We start from the raw sequence: 20,861 nt of genomic DNA on the forward strand, positions 1-20,861 counted from the left end.
GATTTAGAGCTTAGAATGAAATCCTGAGGACATTGGAGGAAATCATGTTTAATGCGTTGGAAAGCAATTTTCCAAACTCAATTTTTTACTCCATACTGAAATTACTTGTTTTTAAGCATTATTACTTCACGTATGGTTCTGTCATATTATCGGAAAATCTTTTGTTATCGTCATTCTTCCACGAACGTAAGACAAGTCAAGTTAGTGAGCACAGATAGAAAATATCTCATGTCAAATAAGTTGTTCTCTTCAGTCTCAGTAGACTGATGTAGCTAGTTAAAGCTTGTTGAAAATGTCGTTAACGAATGTTTTTTTTTTACCCTTACATCTCTTATGGAGAAAAAAATCACTCTCCCTTGAACGTAAATTTTTCATTAATCGGGGAAATGTTTTGGCATTTTTTTTTGTAAGTTGCGTAACACTTGAAAATTTCTCATACCACACGACACACTGTGCGCGCCACGCGGCTGAAGTCTATAAACTTTCACTCAATCGAAACTTGCATCCTTTCTTCTTATATTTCAACAAACTGTTCAGGGATAAGTAGATTAACCTCTTGTGTATAACGGTTTACTTCTCTGGCATATCAAACGGATCGCTTTGTATTTCTAGACTTTATGTGCAAGTGTTACGTATCTTTCAGTTTCCAATAGGGCTAAATGTTTTATTTTATTTATGTTAAAGAGAAGTTACTACAAGACACAATGTATATAAACTATCGACGATGTACGTACGTGTAGTTGTAAAAAACCTAACAAACATCCTCACGATCAGACACACACAAGAAAATTGAATCTGTTGAAAAAAAAAAAAAGGACCCAGCGAAAGGTCATTGTCGCGTGCCATGTTGTCGTGAGATCCAAAAGCGACCTTTAATCCAAAAACAATGACAAATACTAAAAGTGGTGAGGCCCCTCAGTGGCAGCCTTCAACCGGGGGTGGGGTCGCCCGTGGGTCCGGGCGTAAGCAAGGAGCCATCAAGCACAGAGCTATCACGCGGGCCAAGCAAACTAGCCCGAGAGCTGCCACAGGAATGTCCACCCAACCGATTAGACCGCCGAGGCCTCGATATTATCAACATTGAATTGTGTCTTTTGAATCGCATATTGTTGCCGACGCCCTGGGAACGTTCATTAAAGCGCAACAATTCGGGAACTTTCGATAATGGATATTCGTATTGGCAGAAACAAATATGAAGAAATTCATATCTGAACTAAGAGAATATTCATTTACCTGTTTTTGTTTGTTTGCTGGAAGGAGGGGTGAACTGGTCGACATCAAGGCAAAGACGTTACCACTATGCTATCGGAGAAGCCTATATTGTAGCACGATACTTGTCCCAGCCGCTGTAGTTCAGTCGTTAAGGCATCTGACTACCCTGCTAGAGACCCGGGTTCGATCCCCGCCGGGTGAGAATTGAATTTTTTCCCACCTGTTCAAGCGGCTCCGATATCCACCCAACGTCGTATAAGCCACCACCCCCTCTTTCGACCGTGATCAAGAAAGTGTGGAGCCCTAACTCCACACCCCCTATATGCCTTCATGGCTTGCTGCAAAGCACAGGGGATCACTTTACTTTTCTTTTACTTGTCTTAGTATTTTATAGTCAATAGCTAAAACCTCCTGACATATATTTCTGAGACCAGCATTGTCCCTTCTCCAACGTGAACTGTATTAAGACTACAAATTATGTAACTTTCATGTGTATATCATTCTGAGACGAAAGCCAAGTTGGTTATATTCAGATAACTATACGCCACAAAGATTCTATGTGGCAAATGTGAAATGTCCATAGTAATCAAGTTCTTAAGATAACTTTCCCAGCAACCAGTGTTTACAAATTTGTCACACTAACCTACTAGGTATGCTTTGGGACAGGTAGTCTAGAATTTCCATTGAATATCTGTACCACACTTGCTATCTTGTATTGGAACACGCAGAGAGCCCTCTCCGCAACGGTGGTCGCCATCTTTAAAACTAACGCCAAATGCGGCGAATGATAGAACTACGAGTTCTGGTTGAAATAAAAACTAGTGTTTCTATCACACGAGAGATGAATAGGAAACTTCTCTTATTTGTAGTTTTTCTGCAATAAATGAAATAGTGTTTCTAGATTTTATGTGCACGCTGTTACATGTCTTTAAGTTTCTCAATATCCGTTATTTTACCTTAAGGCACCTGAACCCAATATGGTCTACCTAAAGTTTGCGATTGTTTCTAACCGTACACAAAGTCAGAAAGGTAAAACTAATTGCAAGATTCAAAGGAGAGAACATTTCTGAAAGTTTATAGAAAATTGGATCCAATTCGAAATATTAACATGGGTGCAGGAAAGATTTTATTGAAAAGTTACGTTTAGGCAATATTGGGTAGATATCAGTGGCGTAGCATGGACATTTCGGGTGGGAACGCCAAGTCCGAAGGAAGGGTCGGCCCTTTCTTGCTTAATAACGTAGTTATGGTATTAGTCGCCACAGGTATTGTTTATTTGCCTGAAGTCAGATGGGTTTTCAATAAAACATCATCCATGCATGTTTTATGTAGACAATTAGATGCCTCACTATGCCACAGATGTTTTGAACTCTGGTGTTGTATACCTTTCTGCATGACGCAAGTCATTAGAAAACCTACCTGAATCACAAGCGCCTTTGAACAACAGCAGACGTCATTGTTGTGGTTGATCCAACTACTCATTGATTTGGTTTATTTTACTTCGCTTTTCTACCACTTTTGGTTAATCGCGAATATGAATATGAGTGATGATATTGATGAAGGGACACTGACAAAGAACACCCGTGCTCACGCTGGGATTCGAACCAGGGACCTCTGTCGTCTTGTCGCACTGTGCAAAGCAGAGTGGATGATCCAAATATCGTACACTCTACTGACGTAACAGTGCCGATTAGTAATTCAGACCACTGTTTATTACATCTTGAGAATGCTGATAAACATTTTAAAATAATTTTGTCCAGAGACCATTCGATGTTAAGAGTTTTCAAATGAATGCTAAACATTTCCATTGACACAATATTAAGCAGTTAGATAATAACGAAAAAATACAATAAAAAAAATTTATAGTTTAGCGGGTTACGTGGTAGAGCAGCAACAGGCTGAATTTCTACCACGAGGACTTCACCAACTTACTTCACAAAAACTGTGTTGATCTTTTAGTTTCTAATGCACATCGCTGTTCGTGCGATAAATCATACAATGCAGTGGCCATTAAGAAGCAGTATATTTGAGATTGGTAAAGTTACGTTAGTCAATATTGCGTATTGTAGCATCACATACCACGAGTTGCATGAGCGCGAAGAGCGAAGAACCGGGTAGGAATTCTACCGCTGTCGTCTGCTTCAGAAGGCAGGAAGGGTCACATGAACCAATCATGGTAGACCTCTCGTACGCCGGCGTAAGAGAGCCCATTTACGCGCGTGCTGTAGAAATGGAAGCTTTCCCTCCATAAAGGCAGCAAGGAATATAGGAGTCCTGTACGCCGAACCTGCTCGGCGTCCGGCCGGGAAAGGCATTGAAAAGAGATGCTAGAACGAGTGTTGAGAGTGGAGCGTTGCAAGCGGATCGTGAAAAATAGCTATTATAATGCCATGAAGGTCAAACATATTTGAAATTAGTCACGTTTTACTTTATAATCAGAGCATTTTAGCATTTTTGAAATTTTAAATCTGGGAACGCCGGGCGTACGGGCGTACTATAACGCTACGCCACTGGTAGATATGTACCCAATATGACCTAGTCATATATTTTCTTTCTTCACGTAAAAAATTGCAACATGAATTGTAAAGAAAATACCATAATATTCTTTTTGTAGAAAAGTATATTGATAAACTTACATTTTATTTATATAATCACACATGAGATTTGCACAAAGAAATAACATTCTTTACAAACCAATAAACAAGGGAATAATACGCTCAGAAGACCATGGATTGCACATCACAACTTGGCAAATGAAAGTTCTTTATGATCCTAAGTAAGCCCCGCACACACTAAGTGAACATAAGAGTAACAAACGTCACATTTGCGCATGTCCTTCACAATATATATTCCTGTATAGGCCATATTGAGTCTACCTTTTATAGTATTATTTTTTTTCCGTTATAAACTACTTTAGATTAAAGTCTAAACTAAGTAAATTGTTGCAAAGTACAAATTATGAACTATCATGAACATGAGTAGGCGTACTTGCATCTCTCCATTCACTTGGTATAATATTAAAACATTTTGACTGTTGTGCCATCTGTGAATGACCTTTGGAAAACAGGCATTTGTATATTCTAATAACACCTGCGGTAAAAGAGAAATCATCAAAGGAAAATCGCCACTGGCATTACTCCCAGGCACGCCTCGATAACTACCACCTTTTGTTCTCCTGGATCGAGATTAAATTTATGTCAAAGGCAACCTATAATACTAGCAAACATAATATGTATTAAGAGATATAAACACACATCAGTTGGAAGATGTATTAAGTAATAACTTACACGTACAATATTAGATAGCGTAGAAGACAATCACGAGGTCCAGCCATTTCACTTCCTTGTCTTCAAGTTACTGAACTATAGGAACAGCCAACAGGTTCAATCACGTCATTCGGACAGTCTAAATGACATACTAACATCATCTGTTGAATTAACCATGCAACTCAAAATGTCAAATGACGGAGTATTTTATAGGTACCTTGCATATAAACTATCGCCCGCGTGTGTGTGCAATTGTAATAAACTTAATAAACACCCTCGCGAATAGACACATTCAAAAAAGTGAATCTGTAAAAAAAAGAAGAAAATGACGCCAGCGAAACGCCATTGCCGCGTGTCTTGTTGTCGTCAGATGAAGAAGTTATCCTTAATCCAAAGGCAATACCAAAAGTGGTGAGGCCCCTCAGTGGCAGCCTTCAACCGTGGGTGGGGTCGCCCGTGGGTCCGGGCGTAAGCAAGGAGCCATCAAGCACAGAGCTATCACGCGGGCCAAGCAAACTAGCCCGAGAGCAGCCACAGGAATGTCCACCCAACCGATTAGACCGCCGAGGCCTCGAAATTATTAACGTTCAATTGTGTCTTTTGAATCGCGTATTGTTGCCGACGCCCTGGGAACGTTTGTTGAATGCGCAACAATTCGCAAACTCTCTGGTAGCATATATGATAAAGATCAATACTTATCATGGTGGTCTGATCATGTTTTGAAATGTCTGCAACCTTTGTTCTTCGGCCTTCTAGTTCTTGTTGTAGCCTTGTTTCAGTCTTGCTTACGATTCTTCTTTTGTTTGTTATATCCTTATCACACAGCTGCCATCTACTTAGGTATGGAAATCTTGATTTATTATGTAATTGCTTTTCTATTGGTATATATTTGCCTTAAGACTATGTAAAATAACAATTTGTATATATTATCAACATGGTAAGTACTATGTCATAGCTTTTAGTTACAAACACATGTTATATTTTGAATTGGTAGAATGAACGGTCACCCATCCAAGTACTGACCAGGCGTAACGCTGGTCGACCTTGGTTACTTAGCGTGGCTACAGCGCCTTGAATAACGTAGTGTGGAAAACGACCCAAGAAGCTGGTTCCCCAGACGGATGAGAAACATAGATGGCAGTGCGATCAATGTCGGTGCTAATTTTCTTATGAAAGTAATGCGGTTTTGTTCGTTTTTGGAATATATTATGTAGATTTGTTTGTCTTGAAAGGCGGTACGTGAATTGATGGAAACAGTTATATTTGTGGAGTGATTTGCAGTCACGAAATGACATTAATTTGGAAAGAAAAGTAAAGTAAAATTAATAAATAAATAGCATGCGTAACACAAGAAGATACATCGCAAAGTGATTCCGGACGTCAGGTGTTGGATTGTGTACTAGAGTTTTTTTTTTCCATGTTATTAGAATATAAATAGTATCCTGAGAGATATTCCACACCGAGGCGACAAACCACAAGTGTCGCTTGGAAGCGAGTAGTCCGTAATCAATGCAGCCTTTCGAACCGTAGGGACACAAGCTCTGACTGCACCGTTTCCTCAAGGAAATTTTACACCAAAGCGACACGGGTCCTTCGGTTCAAGGCAACTTTCACACCGAAGCGACACATGTTGCTTGGAAACGAGCCAATTAAGAGCAACATTTCACATCGTAGCGGCATGACGGGAAGCACAGGCCAGCGTTCGGTTGGTGATATCCTCAAGCGACAAGTGTCGCGTGCCCCTTGTCGCTTTGGTGCGCAGTCTCCCTAAACCAAGACACTCATTGCATCGCGCATGCGCGAACAACAAACCACGGCAACATGTTGCAAGCTATTGAGGATATGGCCCAGTTTGAGCGACGCACAAGCGACAAAGCGAGACGTGTGACTTATCGTGTCGCCTAGATCTGTTGTTGTAATGTGCGGTTTTTCGTGTCGCCTATTTGTTGTTCGCACAATTAGCAGCGAACGCTTGCCAATAGACTGAAGGCACCATGTCGCTTGTCACTTAGTTGGGAACTCCCCCTGTAGCGCGTCGCTTCGGTCTGAGCACCCTTCCTTTAAGGAGCTTTCGGATCGAAGTAACAAGTAGCACGGGAATACGCCATATGAACGTGTCGTTTGCTGTTTGGACCTTCATGTGCAATGAATGTTATTTTACAGTCTGGAAGTGTGTGTCACTAGTGTGACAGTGTGAACATCCCGTGTCGCTTGTCCCATTGGTTTGAAAGTTTCCTTATACTCATGTCGATGGCACTAAGAAAGTTTTGTGGGGTTCCCCTTGTCGTTTCATGGAATCATTATCATCATCACCGCGATTAGTTTAAAGCGGAAGAAAGGAGAGTAAATATCAAAAATACAATGTAGTTGCCAAGAGCATTCCACGCGTATTTTTTCTCCTGTATTATTAACGAAAATATGACACCCGTCCTGGCTATGGATCAGCCCCCCCCCCCCTCGAAATAAAATTCTGGCTACCGGCCTGATGATCGAGTACTACCACAAAATACTTCAAGCAACGGGTTCAACACCAGCGCCTCTAGCGGATCATTTTCGAGTGGAACCAGCCAGAGCGCGCAGAACTGTGCCGTTTTCCACACTACGTTATTCAAGGCGCTGTAGTGTGGCTTTGGTTTTCTTAAATCTCGTTTGTGATTGGTGGATGAGATCACATAGCCATTCGAGTATACTCGACGCTTACCATCTGTAAGGAACAATATTGTTTATAAAATAACGACTAGTATACAATATTAAACCCACTTGTCAATGATTAATCACAATATGTACATATCAATAAATAAAACATAGCATAAAGATATACGTTGTATCAAATATCATACTACCTACTATAATACACGCGGTGTGGCCATAGAAAATTATGAAGGTAATGCATACTATGCTAGAGTGGAACCACAGGAAAAGGAGCTTACACAGACTCGCGACTCCTGTGCATCGTATTCCCACGTGGAGGGGAGGGGTAGAACGGAGCAGGCTTCCTTATGGCCCTATTTGAACCGATGGAGTTGAATCGCGGAGAGTTTCACCCGAAGGTTCTTTTCCTTCTGGTTGCTCTATAGTAGTGAGGAGTAGCGAGTCTGGTATACAGCCCTCTCCGCAAGTAGTGACTCCAATGGGCTATTCCAATGATCGCGTGAGGGAAAAGTGGGCGCATGAAGAGAAAAATGCGGCTGCAGCTACCAGCTGTTAGCCGCCCACTCGCTTTCTCCCAATCTCTACCGTTATGCTCGGCCTTGCTTCACAGATTCCTGGAACAAGGTATAGAAAGTAACCAACTTTAACTTCAGTATCAGTTGAACTGGTTGGTGAACAGATACAGTGAGTACGTTAAGCGACGAAATTGGAAAATCGGCAGTGAAATCATGTGAGGAGGGCAGACTGCTTCATGAAATGAGATGCAGCAGACTTGCTTGATCCACATTTACAAATCCGTAACCTTTCAGATATTACATTCATTACTCACCGAAATTTTCCGTACAAGTATTCTGTATGCGTGCATTTTCAGCAAAATCTCCGAATCTGCAAGTAAATTGATGAAACTCTGTCCCCCTTTCAGCTTTCAGCGCCGAATAAGTTGGAGCAAAAAATCATTCCTTTTGCGTCAGAAACGGGAAAAGGGGGGAGTGGAGGGGGACGGGAAGAGGGATATTCCCAGAATCCCATCTTTCAGATCCGAACCTAAATGCGGACTAATGACAAGGCAGCGGGGCGCAGCTGTCGCAAGACTACAATTACTGGGGGAAATCTATCTCGTGTGTTGGAAAAGGTGCTTTGAGCGGGTGCACGGCGCGGGTGGTGCAAAAGAGCGTTCGTGAAACGACATGTTCTAATCCCGAAGACTGAATTGACGTTCAGCTCCATTTTCCTCCCTCTCCAATGCGCAAATTTCGACCGTGCACCACCGACAGTGACTGGCTTGCAGAAACTAGGCGACTGTGCAGTGGCGGCGATTGGGTTCCAAAACCGGAGGGGGGCAAGGTCCAAAAACGGGGGGGGCAGTATATTTCCCTTTGCAGAAAGAATTTAGCATACTGTGGGGGCAAAAGTGGCAAAAAGTAGGGGGGGAACTGTCCCTCCCCTCGCCCCCTCTAATCGCCGCCACTGCGACTGTGTTATAGATGTGCGCTATTTTAGACCTTAGTGTTTGTCCATTCTACTAAAAGGAAAATTTTACACAGCTGTAAGAATTACTTTTACATTTCTACATTGCACATGCAGAGTCTCAGCTAGATCAAAGTTATTATATGTTCTTCTGGAGCAAGGGAACGAATACAAGTCTCTACGCAAGAGGGCTCGACCAGAACGTGTGAGGGGGACGTGAGTGCAGCAGCTGTGTTATACTGGTCGCATTTCCAGATGGTGGCTGACCTTCATGCCTATTTCTGTCCTCCAATCGAATTCGGGGGTGTGTGGCTCGATGGGTGTCAAGGAACTTAGTTGCGAACTAAAAGCTGTAGGCGTAACATCGCTCTCCCGAAGTTGCCAAGCATCCTTCTACTTTTGCCAGTTTGCCGAAAACTTAATTGTGCAGGACCACGTGTTCAGTTTACCATTAACCACCGTTGATTTCTGGTGCTGACGTTGTCGGAGAACAGTCTCGTTGTATAGTACGTTTGCACACACGCGGTGTATCCTTCGCTCATTTGTTTCGTCGCGGTAACAGTATTCAGTGCCTTATGTCTCGAAAATACCCGGTATCAGTCGAAGAAAATTCAACTGATCGCTGATTCGCTGTTTCCGGGAAATGCGACCAGGATAGCTGTTTGCAGCAGCGCGCTCTGCTTTGCTCCGCCCAATCTTTTCTTCCCCTTCTCTGCCTTCATGCGCGTTCTTGCTCCACAGATTCCAGAGACAGAGTGTATATATTCCGGCGTTTTCTATGAACTCTGCGCTGTTCCCGCCCTTCATAGCGTGACGTCACTTGAACGTTGTGGTAGCTTACTCGTCTCATCTGAAGAGGTTAGTTCAAAGTTATTTCCATGGGATTTAGTATGCTATCTGCAATCTTTGAATATTTGCTGCACTACCTTTCTCGAACGTGGCTTGCTGCAATCTCTACAAACACCAAAGTAACAAGAACAGCACTTTCATCTTCGTAAGCGTCTACACATTCTGTTTTCAGAAAGAACATGTCTCAGAGAACAACAACCATGTATGTATTCGGTACAAAAGTCGGCGACCCTTTCAGAGATTGGTTCCCAAGACTATAGATGACACAGAAGTTGTTTCCCACGTGAAACAAGTTCAACTTCCGTCCAGCAGACATAAATTAACAAAAGAGCCGAACCCCCATAAGAGCGCTGGGCATCAAAAGGTTATACTTGTGATGTTTTATAATACCTAAATAGGATTTTTAATATTACAGTGACATAGATAAGTCACATGAGTGCCTCTGGGGTTAGTAACATTTCGACGGCTAGGCGCAAGATGCAGCTCGTTGCAGATGGCGCATGCGCTCCGTCGTCTTCGAACAGGATTCCACATTCAATTGCCTTAACAAAAGACAATATTTTTCCAGTTTTCGCCGCACTAAGCCCTATTCGCCACTCCTTGAATGGCTCGTCAAACTATGGAAGATATACAGGGTGTCATTTTAATGGCGCCCACGGACCACGGAAACGTATAGAGGACCTCAAGACAAGCAACTTTTCTCAATAACATTTTTCTCGTTGGTGCATCGTTTCGGCGCTACAGTCGTTCAAAAAATTATGTCATGTGTCCCCCTCAAATCATATCATTCGCGCCCTCAAACCATATCGTAATCCCCACAAAGTATTTAATTACGACAACGTGTCTACCAAAAGTAACTTTTTCTTAGCTTTATTGAACACTATATTTGATCTGCCCTTCCTTCCTAAACAGAAGTGCCCATCACTCAAGACCATCCCCTAAAATCGTTCATCATAATCGAGAATATCGCTTGTCTTGTAATGCAGCTATAGTATAAAAGCTTGACATTCACCTCATTAAAGCGCCAAACACTCATCCTAGCAACAGAGCATTTTTTACATCCATTTCTTTGCAGGCTTTCAAGAATGTTAATTTAATGGGGTGTCAATTCTTTCTTAGGATACCGTGATATTTACTCCTTCCCAGCTTCTCTTTTCGCACTTTCGGCGCCAAAAACGTGTGCATACCATATCGCTAAATACAGTCTCCAAAATTTAATGTGCGAGCTCTCTCCCCACTACAGAAATCCCTTAACAATCTAAGATTTAACACTTTATCAAGAGCTTCTTATCTCCCCCTTTAAATTTAATACTCAATCCTACCACCAAAATTTCCATGGCAATTTTAGACTTACTGTTGATAGTGAAGACTGGATATTGCCTCCCCAAAAAAATAATTCTCAGTCTCCACACCAGAATTTCCACAACATTTTAAGACAACAGTAATACACAAGAATTGGATACCTCCTTCATTTTAATGCTCAATCCTCCTCTAACTAAAATACCCACCATAATCTCAAACCTAGAGTTCTATACTGCCCCCCCAACTTTAATTCAGAATCCCCTCCAGAACCCACTTGTCAATTAAGGCCTAATATGTAAGAGTTGGATATTTCTCCACCCGCCTCTTTGATTATACCCTTAAACACTTTCTTTTCTTCATCTAATGGACTAAATATTGTGCATTTACGTAAGGTGTAAAATTTTTACATATATATTGGAAAAAGATATAAATGTTAAATTTTATATTATTTGAAGGGAAAATCGCCCCAAAAATCTCTATGGTGCAACCTGCGCCATAATCCCCCTTTATGGGCACCCCTGATCAGCACAAAAGTACCACAAGGCATCTGGACACAAACCTGTAGATATCAACCTTGCAACGAGATCTGCAAATATAATTGACATGTAGCTGGGCGTAAACAGCCACATGTAAGTTGTAAGTCCAATAAAATTTATTGTTGTTGATATTTGACATGTAGGCTGAGACAAAATCCGATATTGACACTTCATTTTGAATACGTTTTTTACCATCTCTCATATCGTTGGTTCACTTCCCCCCTTCCCCTGAGATTACTGCTGATCTTCTGGCTGGTAGGCTATTATGTTCAGTCTACTGGACGCGTTTCTCGCTTCGTTTTACAGCTAATAATGTGGTTGGTAGTTTGTTCTTTTTCACAAAATATGTGTGTCCCTTGCAACACTGCCGTTCGCTGTTTCGCAGGAGGAAATGACGTCACAGATACGATCAAATGTTATGTTGGGTAGCCAGCATCCTTGCCGCAAAACCCGTCATTTTTGAACGGCTGAAGCGTCGAATCGACGCGCCAACGAGAGAAATTTTACTGAGAAAAGTTGTTTGTTTTGATGTCCTCTATACGAATCTGTGGTCCGTGGGTGCCATTAAAATGGCACCCTGTATATTATTACATCATATTATCATAACATCTCTGGCTGTTACAGCTTGGAAGGGAGTCAAAATTTCCGAAGCAACTAATCAACATGCGAGACGCTGACGTCATCTCAACCCAGCACCTATCGCTAATCCTCTTGCTCACGCTCTACACTGTTGGTAGGCTCGCTAGCTAGACTTGCAAGGTCATTTCCGAAAACAATTTCACACTAACTGTGTTGGCCGATTCGCCGACCTGGTTTGTGTATGTAGACACAATCTGTAAAGACGCCTACCGTTGTAGCATGAAGAGCACAACCGTAATCTTATATCGAAGAAGAAAAATGTCCCTCCTGAAATTTCTAGCACATTTCGTGGATATGTGTTTTTCCTAGCCTCGCAAGATGCCCTAAACATATAAGAAGGGTGTTAAGTTGGGCGAAAGCCTTTGGAGAAGGAAGAAACAATGTAGGGAAGAAACGTGATGATCGACCCAACAATATGATGATTATTTGCAACACTAGACCTCTCACAAAGATCCAATTTATGACGGTTGGAACGGAGAGGGATCCAACTGAACGCAAGGCGGAGCATGTTTTTAGCATTGCACAGTACCCGTCCTGCTTTCTTGGGAATTAGATTCTCGTTCATATTTGAACGCCCCTCGTATATATAGAATCTTCTCAATACTTTCAAACCTGAAGTTGACAATAAGTCCACCGTGATGGCATCGGAATATCCCCAAGACAGTTTTCTTTCCTCTGGAGGAGTGTGGGGAAACGATTTCTCCCTCCCATCTCCCACCTTTTTCAGTAAAGAAGTTTTCTCTGGCTTCGGGGCCAGAACCGAACTTAAGCCAGGGAGAGGAGAAAGTCTGGCTCGATATAAGAGGATTATCTGGGAGCCGGAGACCCTGCGGTCAGTTCATTTGCATTTGTTTCCTTTTTCCGTATCGGCAATCGATTAGAGAGTGAGGGGTCTGCTGCGTGGAGGGCAAAATCCCTGCAATGGTTTCAATTTACCCACTTTTCGTATAGTTTTCCCTTAGGAAAGTTGGAAAGGAAAATCTCACGTTTTGATTGCATACCAAGAAAGAAATTACTTTTAAGGAAAGCTGAAGAAGAGTTGAAGCGCCGTCTACTGCTGCTCCAGGAATTCTCCCTTGAGAACTTCACATGGCGACTTTTATAACTCTGTGCACTCACCAAGAATTCATGCTTGTTACCATGTAGTTTCGGAGATACCTACAAAGTGATGTCGATTGTAGACAGTATAATTATCCGTAGACGGAGGGACGGGAGAACCAATCGAGATAACGTATGCTGCACTGAGCTGATATTTAATTGCTGTGACAGTCCTTCAGATTTTGTCCTTTTGGTTCTACTTTTTTCAGCTTTGCTAATTACTCTGTTCTCTTCCCCTGGCGCGGTGAGCACGCAGGTTCGGAGTGTTGAATGGAACACTTGCTTCCTAAAGTTGCTGAAGTTGGTTATGGTGCATTATTTTTGGTTATAGGTGGTAGCTCTTCTTACGTTTGTCGCGCGATGGGTGCAAAGAAAAGACGAATGAATTAAGATATATCTGTATGATGAATGGAACAAGGTCACTGCTTACTGAACGGAAGCAGACGTGGATATCGGCGGATGTGAAGTTTAGATGCTAGTCGGGGTAGCCAATGAACATTGCAACGTGGGTCTTCCTGTCCAATAATGTGGATAACTGGGTCGGTGTGGGCACCACTTCTCCTAAGTAAGGATTCCTGCAGACCTTCAGATATGGGAAGTCGGAATCTTCGTGTAATTCATGCAAACCGTGTGTTCGTGATCACTTTTGGTTCTTAAAGCCCGGTTCTGGACAATCTGTAAGTTGTTCGTTAATTACAGTGAGGCACAGTGCATCAAAAAGAACTCGCATGTAATAGGATGGATCAAGCCATAGCGGTGTGCACGTGCAATTTGGTCTGCGAGTCTCGGGAATTTGACAAGCGAATATATTCCAGCCACACGTTCAGATGCCCTATGCATCGCGTTAGTGATCTGAGTATTGAAATGCAGACGGTGGTAGAAATAAAATCCGAGGTATTTAGCGCAGTTACTGTGGTTGAGAGCTTGAGAGTCCTCTGCGACGTATTATGCCGTCTACAGCAGATCACGGGTCAACTGTTTTTCCTGTTGAGATATGATTTGTTATCACTTGTTTGTCTTAGAACTCTTATGTGTCAAATGTCTTTATGTCGGAAACTGTCAGCGCTCTAAACTTAACGATTTAATGGTCTAATATTCCGGTAAAATAGTATCCCAATGCGAGATTAGTTATCTTGACCGACCCATCTGTCTACCCACAGACGTACCAAATGGTAGCTGGTTACGATATAAGTTATTAGCCCCATCTGTCTTTTTGATTTTAGAAATCCATATTATGTAACTAACCTATCTTAGTTACTATAGAGCTGCAACGATGAAAATTCATGGACTTATAAGCGATCAGAGCGTTATGGTAATCACATCATCTACACATAATAACAGAGAGCCACCCATCGCGGTATGTTGTAGTGTGCGACGAGTAGCTTTACCTTTACCTTAAATTCACTAAAAGCATTGCCCTGAATGTAAATTTGAACACACGAGACAGCAATACGTACCAGGCAAATTGGTATATTGCATTATATGAACAAATACATGCAGAGGATGTAAATGAAATTATACCCCTAATTACACGTGAGGTAGAGACTAGTTCTAGTATAATGAAGAATTATTGTTGTCATTGCTCTTTGAAATATTGACCAGCTGTTTCCACCACCGATGGCGATTGTTATTAACGAAGGATTCAAGTTTTGAGTTTTCGTTATAAGTCCACTTTATGCACAAATAGGCTAATCGGGACTCGACCTGCAGTTTAAAGTGGAATCCGAACCACTGTGCATGTGCATCAACCTGGTATCGAACCCGGGACACCTTGATTACAAGGCGAGGACGCTACCACTGCGCCATCGGGGAGGCCCGCAAACTAAGCATGAATCCACATTTGTGTATTTAGAGATTTATCGGATGCGTGAGTTCCCCTCCCGCTTATGACTTCGACATGTGCAGCATAAATGTTAAAATATGCACTAAAATGACCAATAATACACTTAAATTTCTAAATATTCCTAACTGCTTTTCGAACCTTGAAATGTATAACGAAACCAGAAGAACTGACAAGTAATCTTATAATATTTCAACGAAGAGAATATATCATTACTAAAGCCAACATATTGCGTATTATTGTGAAATCTAAGTGGTAGCATAGGGTGTCTATAAATTTACAATGTAACAACATGAATTCATTGACTTATATCAGTCTACTTTCGCCCAAATGATACACCAACTCAAAACTATCTTCGACGAGTATTTCATAACCTGTCTCGTCTATTCCACGTGACGGGAGTTGCGAAAATGGAAAATGTTTTCTTTTCTAACATATTGAATTGGAGATGGGCCTCCCAAAACACGTGGATAACAAACCTTTTCGAACAGGACTCATCTCCAAGAAAATATCAACTCGGGGCAAGCCCCGGCACCTACCTGTTAACCTGTTGGATAAGATAAGTGAAGGCAAATGGATAATTAACCTTCTCCTACTCCCACAAAAATAGACAAACTTTATGGACCATATTAGTGGTGACGTCACAGCAGACGACGGATCACCTGTTGAGTCTAAACAAAGTGGAAACGTTTTGTTCACTTATTCAAATCCATTGAATTTTCCATCGGAAGGAGTAGCTTTAATTATCGTGACAGTAGTTATGAAACAAAATTGTGATGTGTATCGTACATCAATGTAAAGATGAGATTTTTGAGAATACGTCTATATATAACTCCTACCTTACAGAGAATAAGGTAGAGAATAACTGGAGTAAGAAGATCATGCATTTTTTATACAAAATGTAGACATTTCATTTCCGAGCACAGCCGAAGCAGGCCCGAACCTCACCCGATCTCAAGTCGGTCACGCTGCCGCTATGGATCATGGGAAACCAGCAGCCTCACGTGACTGAAGCGGTGTCGCCGATTGGCTGCGATTCCGAATCGGATGTCGTTAGGACCATTCGCTTTACTCGATTTCCTACTCCATTTATTCTATACATTCTAATCTGTAAGGAATGTGTTATATATGAGGTATTTTTCGAAATCTCATCCTTACATTGATGTACGACACGCATCACAATTTTGTTTCACAACTGCTTTCACAATAATTAAAGCTACCCCTTCCGATGGGAAATTCAATAACTTGAGATAGGAGAAAAACACATGGTAGCTTTGTTTGGACTCATGGCGTCACACTAAAACGGTCCATTGTAGAATCATGTAAAAAAGCAAGCGTATTAAACTTCTATGAATGATTTAAAGGCCAGGGTAACCCATGTTACCACACGCATGAGCACACCCACACACCAGAGGGGGGGGGGGAGAGAGAAATGTGTCTTCACGACATTTTCTAAGAAGTCTTTTCTTCAATTGTGCGAGCACAGCGGTAAGCCGGACAAACACAATACGAAAAGATCCCAATTACCTTCTTGTTGGCCCAACACACTAACTGGCTTCGAGGCGGGTCGATAACCATTCGGTACAAGTGCTCGTCTTCAGACGAACCTCTAACAAGGGCCTCTCGCTAATTAACTCCCTTGTAGCGGGTTCGATTCACCAGCCTCTCGGAGACTTTCCGTCGGCGTATGGAGACCTCCAATCGTCAGGAAAAATATCCGCGTATTTTAAGGAACAAAGTAAATCTTCAGATATTAACCCCATTGCACCTTTGTCTAAGAAAGGACGTAGGAACAGAATTTGGTGACTACCATACCCAGGAAACGAAACTTAAATTCAGTATTCTTGTTGACGTCTCAGTATCACACTAATAAAACTATTTTTTTTAATTAACTAGAGTTGAAAGTATAATATATAACAACTTAACGCAAAAGAATATATGACAATTGTCCGCAAGTTTATTTGTGTTATTTTGGAGAGAAATACACAGTATAAGATTTATGGTTCTTTTACAAGAATATATTTTTTAGAGTCTATCATTACAGCAGGCAAAGTACAAGAGATATTACCGTACTTGAAAAAAATCACATTTGTGTGTGTGTATGATTACCCGTAATTTTTATTATTTAGCGTCACTTTCTGCTTCTTTGACTAATCGCGACAATGAGGATGAGTAATGACTTGGTGACATTGATGAGGGAGCACTCACGAAGAACACTCATGCACAGGCATGGATTCCAACCCTGAACCCCTGGCGTCGTAGCGCGCTGTGCTAACCACACTGCCATGGTGCAAAGTTGAAAAATATTTTGCAACAATTTTTTTTGTACTCTTACACTCTATCCCAGGAATCTCTGGAGGAAGCGAACGAAAACAAGTCTCTGCGTAAGTACTGACACGAGACAGCTCGCTCTACCAATGAACAAGTGAGAAGGAATGTGATTGCGTGAAGGGGGAGAACGCGACTGTAGTTACCAGCCTTCGCAGCAGCGTGCACTGCTTCGCTCTGCCCACTCGATTTCCCCCCTTCTCTGCCGCCATGCGCGACCTTGCTCCACGGATTCCGGGGTCAGAGTATACATTTTTTTTACTTGAACGTATATGAAGTGATGCATGTCGTTGCTATCCGCATTTGAGACCCTTACCGTACTCTACGTATTTTTTCATGGAAGGTTTGATTTGAGATCCTGGGAAAGGTGGAGATACTTGTAGGAGGAGGGAACTGCGACTTGAGTAAAAATTGCTTTCTTTTTCAGAATATTCGCAAACACTTGATTCAAAATGAAAGATCAATCCCGGTCTGTAAGGCACCAGTGATTTGAAACTTTGTCGAGAAAATCTTGTCGATGTTTAATATCCTCACAAATACTGGTTGCAAGCGCGAAAGTCATCTTATTTCTTATGATCATGTAAAATGTGATTATGTGCGTCAAGTAGAATTTATGTAGCTGCTCTCACATTGCTAAGGTAATCCTGATACACAGAAATAGATTTATATGATTCAAGTATATGAACTTCATGAAGCTTAAAAAATGGACATTTATGCAATAATACGACCACTAGTTTTTACTAGTTGACTGATACAAATCAGGTCTATTGTTATTTTACCTAATCCTAAGGCGAAATATATCAATAGATGAGCAACAAATCAAGATTTCCTTACCTACGTAGCTCGACAGCTGCGTGAAAAGAAGAAATGAAGAATTGCAAGATGTGGAGATAAGGCTACAACAAGAACTAGAGGGCAGGACAACAAAGTCTTCATTTTAATCTTATTTTTAAAATAACACCATTCACAAATATTGAGGAGTGCACGGACTGAAAACAAAAATTAACACAGCTAAAATAAATTCTTAGCCTTCTCCGAAGTAAAACCATAAATACACCATTGTTGACTTGCACACGTACAACTTGAGTGGTTAATGATCATGAACTTTATTTCATCAAGGAGTAAGCAACCTAAGTAACTAACAAGGATAAATTGGACTTCTAAGCACTGTATGCATTTTATGTGAAAACAGGTCACAGTTATTCATGCAATACATAACTAGAACATAATAGATTATGATTTATGAAAAATGTGTAATATGTAGATTGTTAGAGTTTTATGAGACATCGCCTTAAAACATGCACATTATTGTTTTCTAACCGTAAATTCTAACATTAGTTGTGAAACTTAAAACTAGATATAGGCCTACTACATTTCAGAACATTTCAATGAAACAAGACTATAACAAGGTTCAATTTCCAGTAAAGCTAAATTGTATATCATGTTTGGAATATGCATAGAATTCAACTAGATCTTCGAATTCTTTTCCTGGCACAAAAAATGATGTTAAAGGAAGATGATAGGAAGGAAATAATAATTTCTTGACAAGGTGCACGGTTGTTGTCTAAAATAGACAATGTTACTGTTATTCATTTTATAATACTACCTTCTCCCTCTTTTCTATGTTCTCTTTAAGAACATGACATGAACATGAGTAGGGTACTTGCATCTCTCCATTCACTTGGTATAATATTAAAACATTTTGACTGTTGTGCCATCTGTGAATGACCTTTGGAAAACAGGCATTTGTATATTCTAATAACACCTGCGGTAAAAGAGAAATCATCAAAGGAAAATCGCCACTGGCATCACTCCCAGGCACGCCTCGATAACTACCACCTTTTGTTCTCCTGGATCGAGATTAAATTTATGTCAAAGGCAACCTATAATACTAGCAAACATAATTCCTCTATGCTGTTCGTGGACAAAACTTTTTTTTTCAAATTTATCTGTGCAAAAAAGAGACAGATATTTCACAAATGTTCGGATTTACAAAAAGTATATTAATAAAGTTAATGGTATTTCTAATTAAGGATTATTTAATCAATATAATTGCTCCAATAATACAATAAGTCTGTCAACGTATGAGTGTGACGTGGACAATATCCGATATTTCCCAAACGGGTTCTCGCTTTTATACATTAATTTCTGTATTCGGGATGCTCAATATCACTTTGTCATATTACCATCTCAACTATATGAAACACCTGATGGCCAGCAAGACATTATTTAATCGTAATCAAGATGCTGTAAATATCTATAGAATTGATAAGATAATGTGTAATATAACGGTATACCCGTTCACGTTGCCTCAAGACAGTAGTCACTAAATGCTTGTTAGGGGAAGATTTTTGGATCTGAAGTAAGGACTATTAGAGAGAAGGAAAGAAGAGGCGCTGGGAGATAAAGAACGGGGGGATTATAGAGAGAAAGAGATATATAGTGGTTTGTGAAAGAATAGAGAGACAGAGAAGAGGGGGAATAGAGAAATAGTCAGAAGGAGAGGGTCAGAGGTAGAAAGCAGACACACGGAGCGGATGAGAAAGAGATGAGAGAGGGTATAACCTGCTTTTGAGTCATTCCATGGCAAATCAACACCAAATATGTGCAATTTCCAACCTGACCGTCTCCGATTTTCATAAAATTTGGAGAGTTGAAACTATGCATGGAACTTAGTAACTATGAATTTTTTTAGTTTCGTTTGTCTTGTAATTGTGAAATTATTCAAGGTCAAAGTTCGCATAAATTGTCCGTTTTCAGCCCACTTAGCTATACTAATGTACTGTAACTCCGCCCGTATTTCGCCTAGGAAGCTCAAATAAAGCTTATTGTACAGAGAATTGAACAAGCCTTGCAGTGATATATAACAAGTTTACCTTTGGATAAAAATATAATTTTGTCACGTGACCTTGACCTGGAATATCTTAAAACACCTCATCACCAAAAATCGTGAAAAAAAATATTTGGTTCCTCATGCCATACTCTAAAACATATCAAAAATCATTTTGAGACTGCAATGGAATCAGAAGATACAAAATAATATGTGAAACTATGTGACTGTTAAAAGGCCCATTACATGAACTATGACGAGTCAAAAGTCCCGTAACATCCCCTACAAAATGTGAAGGAGTTATCCTGGTCATGAAAGAAATACGTGGGTTAGGCACAGGGAGATCCCTAGCTGTGTGTGTCAAGCGCAGGTCCGGCATATTGTTGACCGCCATATTGAATTCACGCAAAAATTAAGATGCTATGAACTGTGCCGGTTGACAACCCTGTACTCTCTGCTATATACCTGATGGTGACTCGTTTGTCTGCCATAACCATGTCAAGGATCTTCTCAATGTTTTCCTCGGTGGTCACTGTTACTGGTGGCCCACCTGCATGGGCATCTTCGCATGACTGTCTGCCACAGCTGAACTCTCGGCACCATCTCGCAACGGTGGGATATGATGGAGCAGATTGCTCTAATGTTTGCACCAAATCCTCGTGAATTTCCTTTGGCTGTAGGTTTTTCAATTTCAAGTACTTGATGACAGCACGAACCTCACTATTTTTCATTTTCACCACGTTCATACAGATGCTCTACTGCCAACACCTGCCTAGAAAAAAATACATGGTAAAACATCTTACATTTCGGCATAAAGTCATCATCACAAGATGTCTACTTTC

The 20,861-nt window shown here is 41.0% G+C and overlaps 1 protein-coding gene across 1 annotated transcript; it reads right to left on the bottom strand.

Moving 5' to 3' along the window:
• Window positions 1-20,420: 20,420 nt before the first annotated feature.
• LOC145988034 (protein GVQW3-like) lies at window positions 20,421-20,750 on the bottom strand. The gene has a single exon (XM_083122872.1). It carries the CDS (start codon window positions 20,748-20,750, stop codon window positions 20,421-20,423), a length of 330 nt encoding a protein of 109 aa, XP_082978998.1.
• Between the last annotated feature and the right edge of the window lie 111 nt (window positions 20,751-20,861).

Source organism: Lepisma saccharinum, chromosome 5, assembly GCF_977018435.1.
Source record: "Lepisma saccharinum chromosome 5, izLepSacc3.1, whole genome shotgun sequence".
In the NCBI taxonomy this organism is placed as follows: domain Eukaryota; kingdom Metazoa; phylum Arthropoda; class Insecta; order Zygentoma; family Lepismatidae; genus Lepisma; species Lepisma saccharinum.

Excerpts from the sequence above, each read along its gene's own strand:
- LOC145988034 (XM_083122872.1), bottom strand. The coding sequence starts at position 20,750 with ATGAAAAATAGTGAGGTTCGTGCTGTCATCAAGTACTTGAAATTGAAA.